The 14625-nt window shown below is 51.6% G+C and overlaps 1 protein-coding gene across 1 annotated transcript in view; it reads right to left on the bottom strand.

Moving 5' to 3' along the window:
• Positions 1-14625, bottom strand: part of LOC111096475 — a 143805-nt gene that overhangs the window by 102867 nt on the left and 26313 nt on the right. The window contains exons 13-20 of the mRNA XM_038540358.1: positions 13280-13424; positions 11009-11167; positions 10350-10474; positions 7183-7377; positions 4609-4764; positions 3758-3942; positions 2682-2864; positions 1880-1971 (exon numbers count right to left, since the gene is read on the bottom strand). Of these exons, the coding sequence (XP_038396286.1) occupies positions 1880-1971; positions 2682-2864; positions 3758-3942; positions 4609-4764; positions 7183-7377; positions 10350-10474; positions 11009-11167; positions 13280-13424 (1240 nt within the window). The remainder of the gene's footprint in view (positions 1-1879; positions 1972-2681; positions 2865-3757; positions 3943-4608; positions 4765-7182; positions 7378-10349; positions 10475-11008; positions 11168-13279; positions 13425-14625) is intronic.

Below are 14625 nucleotides of genomic sequence, written 5' to 3'. Positions count from 1 at the left end.
CGGCCCTGGTCAGCTGCCAGAGAATGCCAGGCAGGCACCCAGGGCCACTCACCCAGCAAAGAAAACACTTCTGCATTTCCTTCTGAGAACCAGTACCGTGTAGACCAGGGTCCCGCAACCCCAGACGCCCCTGCCCTACCGGGCTGGGTAGGTCTGTGTGCTGGGAGCCATCTCGGAGGATGCTGGCCAGCAGAGCGGGGCCACACTTGCTGCACGTCAGTGGCAACCCCAGCAACAGTGGTGACAACCCAGATGGCTCCAGACATTGCCGAAGGGCCCCGGGGGGGGGGCAAAACCGCCTCCGCTGGAGGACCCCTGGTATAGACCGTAAGAGTGAGAGGCAGCGGTGCACAGAAGGCGGGCTCCAGGGCAAGACCGCCTGATTCCTAATTCCAGCTCTGCCACTTTCCAGCTGTGTGGCCTTGGGCAGATTACTCAACAGCTCTGTGCCTCAGTGTTCTCACCTATAAACCGGGACCGGTAACAGTTCCTGCCTCACGGTATAGCTGGGAGGACCGGCAGGTCTGTTTAGGACAGCGCCCCGCCTAAAGGAGTCAACTCATGGGGCACCTGGGAGGCTCAGCAGTTGAGTGTCTGCATGATCCCGGGGTCCTGGGATCGAGTCCCGCATCGGGTTCCCCGCAGGGAGCCTGCTTCTCCCTCTGCCTGTGTCTCTGCTTTTCTCTGTATCTCTCATGAATAAATAAAATCTTAAAAAAAAAAGGAGCCAATTCATTTAGATGGGCCCCTCCCCCACCTTACTCAAAAAAAGTGACACCTGCAAGATCCACTACTGTTCAGTGCATTTCCTTCCCATCTTTTTTTCATTTTTAAAAAAGATTTATTTATTTATTCATGATAGACATAGAAAGAGAGAGAGAGAGAGAAGGGGCAGTGACACAGGAGGAGGGAGAAGCAGGCTCCATGCCGGGAGCCTGACGTGGGACTCGATCCTGGGACTCCAGGATCGCGCCCTGGGCCAAAGGCAGGCGCCAAACCGCTGAGCCACACAGGGATCCCCTTTTTTTCCAATTTTTGTTGCCCCTTCACTGATGTTATTATCAAAGAATTTTCTAGTATTATTAAAATATCTCCTTCATTACAGGGTTTTAAAGTTACAGGATATCTCAGGTGGTTCACGAAACCAGAAGTTGGAGAATTCTTTTTTTTTTTTTCTAGAAATGGCCAAATAGGAAATACCTGGTGCGTTGCCGATCACAGGGTCTGTCACAACTACTCAGCTCTGCCGCGCGTGGATTGACCAAAGCAGCCAAAGACGACCGGTAAGCAAATGGGCGTGGCCATGTACCAATAAAACTTTATTGCTGGCCGATGCAACATGAATTTCACCAATTTTTCACATGTGAAATATTCTTTGATTACTTTTCAACCATTGGAAAAGGTCACAACCTAGGCACAGCTTGCAAGCCCTTGTAACGAGCCGTTCACCAACACCGGATAACTGAGCCGCTTCGTGGGGTTTTTTGCCCTTGCAGATAATCTCTGCACACAGCACATTTTTTTTATTTTTTATTTTTTTAAGATTTTATTTATTTATTCATAGACAGAGAGAGAGGCAGAGACACAGGTGGAGGGAGAAGCAGGCTCCATGCAGGGAGCCCGACGTGGGACTTGATCCCAGGTCTCCAGGATCACACCCCAGGCTGCAGGCAGCGCCAAACCGCTGCGCCACCAGGGCTGCCCCACAATGCATTTTAAAGTGATTTTGGTTTATTTTCATAGGATAGAGTTCTAGAAGCAGAATCAAAGGAGGAGTATAAATTTAGGCAGAAGAGCTACTCTAGCATCTGGAGCTGGCATGGCCCCCACATGCCCAGCTTGGGAGAGCATGGCAAGGACCCCCCCTCGCCCCACCTACCTTTCTCGTCAGTACAGGACTGGGCCCCAGAAGGGCTGTGAACATCACTGAGGCTCCTCACGCCATCCCCAGTGACGAGATACAGCTTGGAGCTGGGTGGGGAAAGAGCAAAGTCCCAGACAAGTCATTTCCATCCATTCGCTGGACAAATGTGCCTTGAAACATGAACAGAACAGGCCTTGGGGGGACTCGCCCATAGCACTCGGTGACAAGTACCACAAGAAACCTGAATGGGGGTGGCACAGGGTCTGTCTCGGGGAAAGGCCTCCCTTAGCTGGCAGGGTAGGCGGGGAGTCTCTGCAGAGGTGAATAGGTGAGTAGAGACTCAAAGAATGAGAAGGAGCCAGCATTCTAGACAGAGGGAACAGCAGGTACAAAGGTCCTCGGGTGGGAATGAAGTGGCCACTTTTGGAGAACGAAAAAGAAGGGTGGTTCGAGGGGGTCAGGGTGGAGGGAGAGGGAATGAGTGGAGGGCAGGAGGTAGGAGAAACAAACAGGTGACAGGTGACAGGAGCCCCATGAGGAAGGACGATCATGTAGACCTGGGTTATCCTAGAACCAACAGAGGGTTTTAAACAGGTGGGAGGGGACTGGGGTGACATGACTTGACATCTTAAAGGACCCCACTCATAGGCACAAACACAGGCTCATGCTCACACACACGGGCAATCATGCACACGTGCTCACAGGTGCTCACAGACACCCACACTCACAGACGCATGTGTGCAAGCCCTCGAGCTACGCCCATGCCCACATCCACCCCTGCTGCACCTGCTCCCTCTCGCTGGTGCAGGATGCCCACCTGAAGCTGAGCAGCTCCACAGCCTCCTCGGGGGTGTTCAGGTGCACGTGGAGGTCCCGGCCCTTCCTCGCCTCAATCCCACCATCCAGGCTGGCAGTGCCACGGACGCTGGTCACCCACCGCAGCCCGGCCTGCCCCAGGGTGCCCACTGTGCCCATCTGCGCTGAGATCTGGAGCAGGGCACTGCGGGGGTGGGGGGGAGGGAGATACATGCCGTCTGTATCCTGCAGGCCCCAGGTGACCGCAAACACAGTGCCCACTTGCTCCCCACCCCAGCGCTTCTCGGCAGTCCTGAGCCAGAGCAGCGCCTGCACCGTGGTCATCACCAACCATGTACTCTGCGTGCACTTGGCACTTCATGCATGGTCCATCCGGGCCTTGCCATCATTGGCCTCGACTCACAGATGCAGACCCAGGCACACCTGCTTGGGTCCCAAGGCTGGGATCGGGGCAGCAGGACTGGGCCCCAGGCTGTCTGACCCCAGCTGGGGCCTTCATGCCAAAGAGCGGCCAGCGCAGGAGGCCCACACTTCCCACGTCGGATCCAGAAACCACAGATAGGCCGGCTGAGTGGGGACAGTCACCCTGCAGGCCCTGGGCCCACTCCAGAATCAAACCGAGCACCGAACAGATGCTGCCCACACCGTGTGGCCTGGACCCACAGCGCACCTGCCTGGAGCCTGTTCTCTGAACCATCAGTGGGAATGAGAAGAGTGTCCCTCTCATGGGTGGTTACATGGGTTCACTAGAGTTGGAGCCCATAGATCTTAAATGGTCTCCCCTCTCCCCTCCCCTCGGAGGCCGAGTGGAACAGAGGGAAGCATGGGCCGTGGCCGAACACTAGAATGTTCTTAGACACATGATGTTGCCTCATTGAGCCTTGGTCTTCTCAGAGCTGCCCAGCATCTTCTCAGTCTCTTGGCACAGAAAACAATCACAGGAGCTGGTACGATGGGTGGTCTGCAGGGCAGGGATCCCCTCCAGCCCATGCTGACAGCCCTGCTCTCTGCAGCCCTCTGTAGGGGGAGGCCCCCGCCCACCCACCTCCCTCCTCCAGCTCCGAGAAGCCAGCTAACCTGGGCTTGACATAACCATTCACGGAGAAATCCAGGTGCTGCTGGAAGTCGGCAGTCCCCCGGACTCGGACGCCGATGGCAGCCGAGGCATTTAGGGTCAGCCGGGCTGGAAGGCCAGACACGGTGGGGAAGGTGAGCTCCTGCGTGGCCAGGTTCAGCCTCCGGTTCACCTGTACCTCCTGTCCCTGCAGCCACAGAACCGTAATGATGCAGGTGACAGCCCCGGGCATGGATCCTCACACAGGGTGGGGCGGGGAGAGGAAGGGACATGAACATCATCCCTTGTTTCCAGCTGAGAAAACTGAGCCCACAAACAGATGAGATCACCTGGCCAAACCTACATAGGTAGAAACAGGTGGAGCTGAGTTCAAGTCCAGTTAGTTTACTATGGAAAAGGGTCAGTGGTCCGGGATCCAGGGTGAGTCAGGTAAGGAGGAATGTGAGCCCTGAGCACGATGCAGAGCACTTAGCACATGCCAGGTGCATTCTAAACATTTGGTTGCATTTTTCTTTTCTTTTTTCTTTTTTTTTTCTTTTTCTTTTCTTTTTTTTTTTTTTTTTTACTGCATTAGGTCATTTAGAACAACCGCCCCATAAAGTAGCTGCTGCTTTTGTTACTATCACTATTGTCATGCTATGGTGCCCATTTCACAGATGCACAAACCGAGGCCATGACAAGCATTGGCTCCCCCGCAGGTGAGAGGCGGGGCCATGATTTGAACTTGGGCAGCCTGGCCCGAAATACCACGGTCATAAGTCTGGAAAGTACCTTAGTACTTTCCCCCCAAAACATTGAAGGAAACCCCACAGGGCCGGCAGAGCGGGCTGGGGCTGAGCCCAGCCGGAGGTACCTTCAGGAGTTTGGCTGCCAGCTCGGCCAGGTGCAAGGACTGGCGTTTCACGTGGCTCCCCATCACCCCGCAGTTCACATAGCTCAGCTCGTGCCCGAACACCTTCACACTCAGCTCACACCGCAGCGCCCGCCGCTCCGCGCGCCTCCGGGCCACCTGAGGGGGGGACCAGGCTGGTGACAGGAGCAGGTCTAGTGCCTGGACACAGGTGGGGGACCAGGGGGACCAGAAGGGCAAGGACAAGGGCTTTCAGCATCCGGAATGTGACTTGCAAAACTCGTGGCCTGCAAGCAAAACCACAGATGTGTCTTCCCTGACCCGCGCTACTACCCAATGCCCAGGGCAGCGTGTCGGGGGGGTGAGTGTTCTCAAGATCTTTTTATTTTAGAATAATCTTAGATTTACAGAAAAGTTGCAAAGATGGTACAGAGAGCTCCCCCACATCCCTCACGCTGTCTCCACCGGTGGCGACTTCCACGGCCAGGGCGCGGGCAAGGCGGAGAAGCCAACACGGACATACCAAACTGCAGACATTCAGATTTCACCGGTGTTTCCATTCCGGGTCTCCCTCAGGTTCCAGGACCCAATTCAGGCAGCACATGCCATGAGCTTGCCCCATCTCTCCTGTCTCCTCAGTCTGTGACCATTTGTCTATCTTCAGATTTTTCACGGTGCATATTTTTTAAAAATTGGATTTGTTTCCAATATTTAAAAATTAGGAGAGTGAATGGGTGATGGGCACTGGGGGTTATTCTGTATGTTAGTAAATTGAACACCAATAAAAAAAAAAAATTAGGAGACTGGGGCAGCCTGGGTGGCTCAGCGGTTTAGCACCGCTTTCAGCCCAGGTATGACCCTAGAGACCCGGGATCGAGTCACACGTCGGGCTCCCTGCATAGAACCTGCTTCTCCCTCTGCCTGTGTCTCTCTACCTCTCTCTCTCTGTGTGTGTGTCTCTCATGGATAAATAAATAAAATCTTTTTTAAAAATAAATAAATAAAAATTAGGAGACTACATATGAAATCCGAGTCCTCTGGCTTCTTGAAAAAGAGAAGTATTGGCCTCCCCCCGCCCACCCCACATCACCACCACAAGGGCCAATAAGAAACCAGAGCTGAACGGTGGCCACCACTTCTAACTAAATCATGCGTTTTTCCCACCTGCCACAGCCTCCACCACTCCCTATCGGCTCCCCAACACTGAGGCCAAGTACTGTTGCCACTATCACTGTGCTTCCGCTAAATAGATCTTGCAATATGAGTCTCCATCCCAAGTGTGAAAATAACAAAAAGGATGTAGATTAAGATTTTATTTATTTATTGAGAGAGAGAGAGTAAAAAGGTGCCAGCAATCTTGGTGTCATGTCCATCCATGGGAGAAAAGTCACATAAAATATAATTCCCCACCCACAGAATGGGTATTAAAGGATCCCACAGCCCATCAACTCTATTCCTGGGTATGTGCCCAGCAGAAAGGCGCACGTGCATTCACCAGAAAGACACGTGCAAGAATGTTGGTAGCGCTATGGGCGATAAGTTAGAAACAGGAAACTATCCAAAAGTCTACCAAAAGTAGGATGGATAAGGACATTCTAGCAGGTTCAGATCATGGAACGCTACACAGCAAGGAGCATGAGCAAAGTGTGAAAATATAGAACCATGTGGATGGATCTCATTCAAGCAAGAGAGAAGCTAGACACACACACACACACACACACACACACACAATGTCACAAGCAGCATTATTCACACTCGCTAAAGGGTGGCAACAATTTGCAACAGAATGTCCCCCAGCAGGTGGATGGATGAACACAGTGTAGCCTATCCAGCCTTCAAGAGGGATACAGCACTGATCTGTGCTACACCAGCGAGTCCCCAAACAGGAGGCTCAGTGAGAGAAGCCAGACACCATAGGTCACATGTGTCTGATTCCGTGTCTGTGAAATGTCCAGGACAGGAAAATCCATAGAGACCCAAAGCAGATCAGTGGTTGCCATGGGCCGGGGGAAGACGGGATGGGGAGTGACTGTTACTGGGGATGGGGTCTCCCTTGGGGCCATGACAATGTTTGGGAACTAGATAGAAGTGATGGTTGCACGTCACTAGGAATGTGCACTTATAGGTCAAAACTTATCAAATTGTGTAATTAAACACATGCTACTCATTACTAGACCTGGGACAGAGCTGATTTTTTAAAAAGTAGAACTAACCAGGGCAGTTAGGAGGCCGATTCATGATCACCCTTGGTTAGGGTGGGTAGACCAGAAGGGGGAGGACAGGGGGCCTCTGGGGTGCCGATAATGCTCTGGGCACTGATTCTAAGAATGCGTTCTGGTGGTGGAAACACGCTTAGGGCTTGCATGATTTTCTAATTGTAGGTGATGCTTTGATCAAGACTTTTTCACTATAAGGCAGGCTAACAGCTGACTACTCGGCTCTGGACCAGTACTTGTGTCTGGGGAGGGAGGGCAGGGTCAGAATTCATTGACACCTGAGTCCGCAGGCCAAAAGCTCGGGCTGGTGAAGGGTGGGAGCAGGGTGGGTGCAGGTACCTCCCCCCAACCCCCGCCTTACCTTCTGCTGCAGGTCTCTCATCTTTCTGGACCTTTCTTCTGGACAGTCAGGTTTGGCTGCCTGTGCTGAGGGCCCTGGGTCTGGCTCTGAGGACTTCTCCGGCTGGCCCTCTCTCTCCTCTTCCTGCCCCCACAATGACTTCCCGCCCAACAGCCTGTGGATGATTTTCTCTGCATTTTCCAGGCGGAGGCCAAGCTGGGAAGAGACGCCAGGGCTCATGGAGGAGAAGCTCGGTCACATGGGTGATCCAGAGCTGCAGAGCAGGGGGCTCAAATGGGGGAAATGGGGGCAGCAGCCTTGGGCAGGGTACTCTGGGCTCCCCAGGGTTCACCTGGACCCAAGCAAAGGGGTACCACCTTTTCAAATCGTCAAGTTCCACATTTGCTGGGCAGATTTCCCACAGCAAAAATTCTTACTGATTCTTTAGGGCCTGGTTCACCTGTCACCACCTCTGGGAAGTCTTTCCTCAATTCCCACATCACTGCCTTCCCACATTCTCCTTCCTCTGAGAGTCCAGCACAGAAATTCTAGGTCACACTCAGATGGTGTCATCTGTGTGTCTCCCTTGCAAGATGCTGAGAGCTCCATGGGAGCAGGGACCCATGTCTCATTCACTAGGTATGCTGAAGGCCTCGGTAATGGGTTAACTTTGTGTTTATTTGACTAGGCCATGGGGTGCTGAGATATTTGGTTACACATAATTGTGGGTGTTTCTATGAGACTGTTTCTAGATAAATATAACATTTTTTTTAATTTATTTGAGAGAAAGAGTATGCATGTGCGGTGGGGAGGAGTAGAGAGAGAGAGAGAAAGAGAGAATTTTAAGCAGACTCCATGCTGAGCACAGAGCCTGACACAGGGCTCCATCTCAACACCCTGGGATCACGTCCTGAGCCAAAACCAAGAGTTGGAATGCTTAACCGATTGAGTCACCTGGACTCTCCTGAATTCAACATTTAAATCAATAAACTGAGTCAAGCAGAGTGCCTTCCATAATGCATGTGGACCACATCCAATCAGTCGAAGGCATGAGTCATACAAAAGGCAGACTCTCCCCCCAACTACAGTGTAATTCCTCCTGACTGCCTCTGAGCTGGGACATCATTTTTCTTTTCCTACCTTCCGCTGAAACTGAAACATCAGCTCTCTCCAGCTCTCAAACCTCCAGGCTGAAACTATACTACTGGCTCTTAGGCCTTCAGAGTCAGACTAGAACTACACCATCGACTTTTCTGGGTCTCCAGCTTGCTGACCACAGATCTTGGGACCTGTCAGCCTCCATAATTGTGTGAGCCAATTCCTTACAATAAATCTCTTTCTAGATATAATACACGCTGCTGGTTCTATTTCTCTGGAGAAGCCTAATACAGCTGGCCTGGTTTGTTCTCAAAATTTGATGGATGAATGAGTCCTTCTTTCTGTCCCTCCTTCCTTCCATCTGTCCATCCATCCACCCATCTGTTTAGTCACTCTTTAATCCTTCCCATCTATCCATCTATCCATCCATCCATCCATCCATCCATCCATCCATCCATCCTTTTATCCTTCCAGCCACCTTCCCTTCTTCCCTTCTTCTTTACATCTACTGTGCTTCCATCATTCCACCCAGATGTCTCCAAGAGCATTTGTCCAGAAGTCACCAGCAGGTCAGCCATTGGCAGATCTAAGCTCATGCCCCTAGCTGGCAATATTTGGACAAACTCCCTGTTCTCCATAAATTAGAAGGGGTCAGGACAGGGCACAGAGAGCACCCTCCCTCAGACAAGTCTCGGGGGCCTGGGAAATGGAAGGAAATGGAAGGGCCCCAAGGTAATCCATTACACTTAAGTTTGCTGGACATAGAACCTCAGAGATACCCCTTTTTCTGTTGCTGCACCCCCACAATCCATTCTTCATGCAATGGCAAGAATGTTCAAATCATGGGCAGCCCTGGTGGCGCAGCGGTTTAGTGCCGCCTGCAGCCCAGGGTGTGATCCTGGGGGCCCAGGATCGAGTCCCACGTCAGGCTCCCTGCATGGAGCCTGCTTCTCCCTCTGACTGTGTCTCTCCCTCTCTCTCTATCGCTCATGAATAAATAAATAAATTTTAAAAAAAGAATGTTCAAATCATGTCACATCACTCTCCAGCTTAAAACTTTCCTATGACGTAGGTCCTGATCCTCTCTGCCCTCCCATCTTACCTCTCTCCTCACTCCCTGGTCTACTTCTGCTTCTTGGGACACATCAAGTCCTTTCTTGTCACAGGACCTTTGCACATCCTGGTGCCCCTGCCTGGAAGGTTCTTACCTCAGCTCTTCACTAGGTTGCTCATGCTCCTTCTTCAGATCACAGCTCAAACTTCATCTTCCTGAACACAACACTTAATGTTGCTGTTGTTTTATCAATATGTACTCGTTTCTTATCTACCTTTCTGGACAGGGATCAGGTCTTTCTTGTTGACTGTCATATTCTTAGAACCTAGCACAGCACCTGGCACATGTCAGGTTAGAAGACAGATATTTGTACAATGGTGAGTGGGTGGATAAGTGTGGGTGGATGGATGGATGGGTGGGGAAGAGGGTAGGTGGAGAGAGGGTATAATGGCACATTCATGAATAGATGGAGAAGGATGACGGATGGATGGAAAGACAGACGGATGAATGGGAGGATGGATGGATGGATGGATGGATGGATGGATGGATGGATGGGGGTTGTACGTATGTGTAGATATATGTAGGGATGGATATGTGGATAGATACATGAGTACATGGGTGCACAGCGGTGTGTGTGGATCACTAGAATAGATGAATAGATGCAGGGGTGAGAGGTTGATGGGGAAATGGGTGGGGAGCTACATAAATGGATGGATGGGGGTGGGTAGATGATGCATGAAGGTAGATGGATATACAGCTATATTGATGGCTGGGTGACGGATGGACAAATGGCTGGGTAGGCAGCTGGCTGGCTGGGAGAATAGGTGAATGGATGGGTAGGTGAGATGGCAGATAGAGAGATGGGTGGGAAGGTACAGAGATTAGTGAGATAAAAGAGATGGATGAGAGGGAGGGATGGGATGGATGGATGGATGAGTGGGTAGATGGATGGAGGAGTGGATCAATACAGACAAGAGGTGGATGGGATCATTTCTGGCCCCGAGTCTAGAAAAGACTATGGCAGGCCCTCTCTTACCTCCAGGAGGTTGAAGCCATGACCTAGGGCATGGATGGTCAGGTTAGTCATGGCAAAACGGGGGAGAAAGGAGGCTGGAGAAAAGAGAAGGGTCCGCTCCAGGTTCATTCCCAGACTGCCAGACACTAGGAGAAGAGAGGGGATCAGTACCCTCCCTACCCCTCACCACCAGGATCTGAACACTGAGGGGCTATAGATTGAGACAGGGCAAGACGTGGTGTGTCCTCTCCAGCAGGACACGTGTCTCAGCCTTAAGCCTCATCAAGGGCAAAGGGAAGGCCAGGAGGGTCACAGATGTACCCACACCTGCTGGCAGGCAGAGAGGGGGCAGCCAGAGAACCCCACTTTCTACCCCCAGACTTCCGGAGTGGCTGAGGTTGTTTAGGTGCCTAGGCTAGAACACTGTTTCCTTCTGGATGCTCTGTTTCATCCTGATAAAGGAGGTGACAGCTTCGGCTGGGTGCTAATCTCCTTGTAACACAGGGAAGAAAGTTCTCCAATTCACAGGCAGGCAATGGAATCGATGCTGATTTACATATGAACAGGTGACATTTGGGAAAAAGCATCTCTAATCCACGTGTCCTCAAGAGTTAGAGCTCCCAGGTCCCCAAGGCTTCCTGGCTCCAGAGCAAGACAGAGGCCACCTAGGAAGGCCATACCTGAGCGGAAGGTGACATCGGAATAGGATGAGTGTTTCCAGGTCTCTGGCTGGAACTCCTGGCTCAGGATGTCCTCAGGGAGGGCCTCCTGGAGAGCTCGCTTCAGAGGGTCATCAGTTTCCAGCAGCTGCATCAGGTGACTCCACACAAAGGAGCCCACTGGAGTCCAGTCATGGCCAGCAGGGAGGGGAGGGAAGAGGAGGTGGGGGACAGATGGATCTGGAGCTGGCACAGCCCGGAGAAAACAGCCCCCTGAGCCCTTCTCCTGAGTCCTGCTATTTCTACACACCAGGGGCTTCTCTGGAGCTTAGTTATCCACATTTTCTTCCAGAAACAGTGGCCCCAGCACTGACTTAATGGGACTTAGGAATCTAGCCTGTGCACAGCTTTCTGAGGTGCCTTCCTGAAGGGAAAAGAGGCACCATAGGGAAAGCTCTGGCTTCACAGACCCAAGTCTGAATCTCAGTTCCACCACTCAGGAGCTGTGTGACCTCTGGATGGTTACTCTACTTCTCTGAGGATTAGTTTCCTCATCTGTAAAATAAAATAGCAACCCATCTTCCAGGCCTGTTTGTGCAGACCAATCAAGACAAAGCCTGGACCCAAAGACCTGAGTATCTTTCAGGGTTGGGAAAATGGTGACATGCAATTCGTGAAGGGGACCCTCTCAGGCTCTCTGGAGGGGTAAAAAATCAAAAGAGAGCACTGACAGGAAAGAGTCCAATAAGGGATATTAGAGTCTAACTGGGAACCCCCAAACCTCTCAGGCTCTCAGGACGCCCAACAGAGAGATTCTAGAGCAACTCACCAAGGAACAAAGTGGAGTCTGTCTTTCGTTCCTATTGGGCAACACACAGGCCTGTTATACCCAGGGCCTCCATCGAGGCTGAGCCCTTTGGCTGGTTCCCTAGTGATGGGGCTTGGCTCAGTGGCCTGTTTGATGCAAAACAGCCCCCTCTCCTCCTATCTCACACACATCTCACTCCATCCCTGAAACAGCCAACAAACAGTTGCATCTTCAAGCAGTACCAATTCTTTAGAAGGTAATTCAGCAACATCACTTTGACATGTGTACACCCTTTAAATTGGCTGTCTGTCCCTCTGGGGAGATTATACTATGGCTAGATTAGCACAAGGGCCCAAAGGCGGATATGCAGGGAAGTTCCTTCTTGCTGGTTGTTTCTCATAGCAAAAACCCAGAAATGACTGAAATGCCCATCAGTGGGGACTGGTAAAATGGATTATGGTACAAGGTCCTAGTAGCATATCATGCAGCAGTACATAAGGGTCCACATGCTCTGATGTGGAAAGAGCCCCCAGAAACATCAAAGACAAAAGCAAGGAGCACAATAGCAAGTATAACATGATTCTGAGATGCTGTTGTTTAGGAGCTACATGGACAAGCTCGTCTACGCACTACAAGTTCAGGTTGGGATGTACAAGAGAACTGTTTCCAGGGAATGCCCTCGGGAAATGGGACTTAAGGGCCAGGGGAAGAAGAAGGTGGGCTTTTATTTTCCACTTCTACTTTCCTGTCTGCTCTGAAACTTGCGTTTCTAAATGCAATGCATATTCTAAACAGCCACACATGCAACACTTAAGATGCTCTCAATATCTGTGTGTATTAACTCATTTTATGCTCCCTGTATGAGGGAGGTGGTATTATCATCCCCACTTCACAGATGTAGAAATAGAGGCTCAGAAAGGTTTAGCAACCTGTTCAAAGGCATGCATACTTCAACAAAGAAGTAGTTGAGCTGAGATTTGAACCCAGGCTGTCAGGCTCCAGACACTCAACTCACTGAGCATGGAAAAGATTTTTGAAAAATCAGTTGATCTTATTTTCTAAAGTTTTGCTTTTAAGTTCAGGAAAACTATGGCCAGAGGCTCCTGTTTAAAGGAAACTCCTTGACCTCAGAAGGGATCTGAGATTTGCAGATACTATCCTTCCTCTGTCTCTGGTCTCCCAGGTACTAGGTCAGGAAGTGACCAGAGCTACCAGGGAAGCCAGTGACATCCAGTCCTTTTTACAGATGAGGAAACGGAGGAGCAGAGAGGAGAAGCAATTGGTCTGAGGTCATCCAACTGACATACACATGAGGTGGGGGGCACACAAGGCCACTTGTTCAGGTGGTATGGCAATAAACGGAGAACAGGAATGGGTTAGGAGAGTATCTAGGAGACAGAGCAAGAGCATGCTCCCAAACCCCTGCACCCACCAGGAAGCTCCGGGCCAGCCCCACATCCCTTCCTCCAGCTGCCACTGCTCACCCTGGGTGGACTGCTCGCTTGCCTGGGTGCGCCGCACCTGGGCAAACACCTCTTCACCAGGGCATCTCATCAGGGCCAGGTAGGCGTTGATGCGGATCTCAGCGTCCTCCTCCGGATTTTGGTAGAGACGGGAAAGCACAGATCGCTGGCTTGGGCAGAGAGAAGGCCATCATCTGGAGCCCATCCACCTCCACCTGCCTCTACCCTGGAGCATGACATCCCCCAAGCTGCTCTGGCTCCAGCAGATGGCCCTGCTGCCTTGTCCCAGCTCTCACAAAATTCCACCCCAGGAGGCCTCTCCAACCCTCTCACCTGTGGGCAGGTTATGGGAGACGGTAGGGTCACCGCTAAACCCATCCTCCCCCAGCCCCAGCCCAGAGGCTCACCAATCTCCACAGGTAACAACAGGTAAATAGATGGGTATGGCTGCATTCCAACACAACTTTATTTATAAAAACAGCTCGGTGCCTGACACACAGGAGGTATTCTCTAGAGGGCTTGGCTTGCCCTGGCCCCTTCCTAAACAAGCCACCTCCCTCCCCCTGTGACTTTCTCCCTCAGCACTTGCTGCTTTCCTTCATAGCACAGCCACCCACCCATCTACTCCTTGCGGAGATATTTACTGAGCACCTACTATGTGCCCGGCACTGTGCTAGGTGACAGGAGCAAAACAAGCCCAGCTCCTGTCCACCTGAAGCTCACCTACTCGTGCCAGGAGACTGACAGCAAACAAGGTTAAGATGTGAAATATAGATCCCATTAGGTGGTAAATACTAAAAGAGGAAAGGATTATGTGGAAAAGCCCAGGGGGACCCCAGAGTGAAAGTGATTTTTAAACAAAAACCTGCAGAAGGTAAAGAAGTGAAGCCTGGGGATGCCGAGGGGAAGCACATCCCAGGAAGAGAGAATAGCATGTTCAAAGGGCCTGTGGCAAAAGTGGGCCTGGAGTGTTCGAGGAACTAGAGGCAGCCCAGTGTGGCTGGAGAGCCAGGGTGGGGTGAGGGAAGTAGGAGATGGAGCCACGAGGTGTTAAGTGGGCCCGTGGTCAGAGCACACGGGCCTGCTCTGTCACTCTAAGGACTTTGGCTTTGACCTACAGTCGTAGGGGAGCGACTAGTCCAGTGATCAGCAACCTTTTTTGGCAAAGGGACACATGGTAAATTTTTCTGGCTTTGTGAGCCATGCACTCTCCTGCCACTGCTCAGTTCTGCAGTTGTAGCAAGACAGCAGCCCCAGGCAACACATAAATGAGCGGGAGCAGCTGCATTCTAGCAAAGTGCTGTGTACAAAACAGCCAGCGAGGATGTGGCCTGTGGTCCAAAGCCTGCAAACCCCGGAACTAGAGC

The sequence above is a fragment of the Canis lupus genome, chromosome 6 (assembly GCF_011100685.1).
Source record: "Canis lupus familiaris isolate Mischka breed German Shepherd chromosome 6, alternate assembly UU_Cfam_GSD_1.0, whole genome shotgun sequence".
Classification (NCBI taxonomy): Eukaryota; Metazoa; Chordata; class Mammalia; order Carnivora; family Canidae; genus Canis; species Canis lupus.
This window is presented reverse-complemented; position numbering and strand designations above follow the sequence as displayed.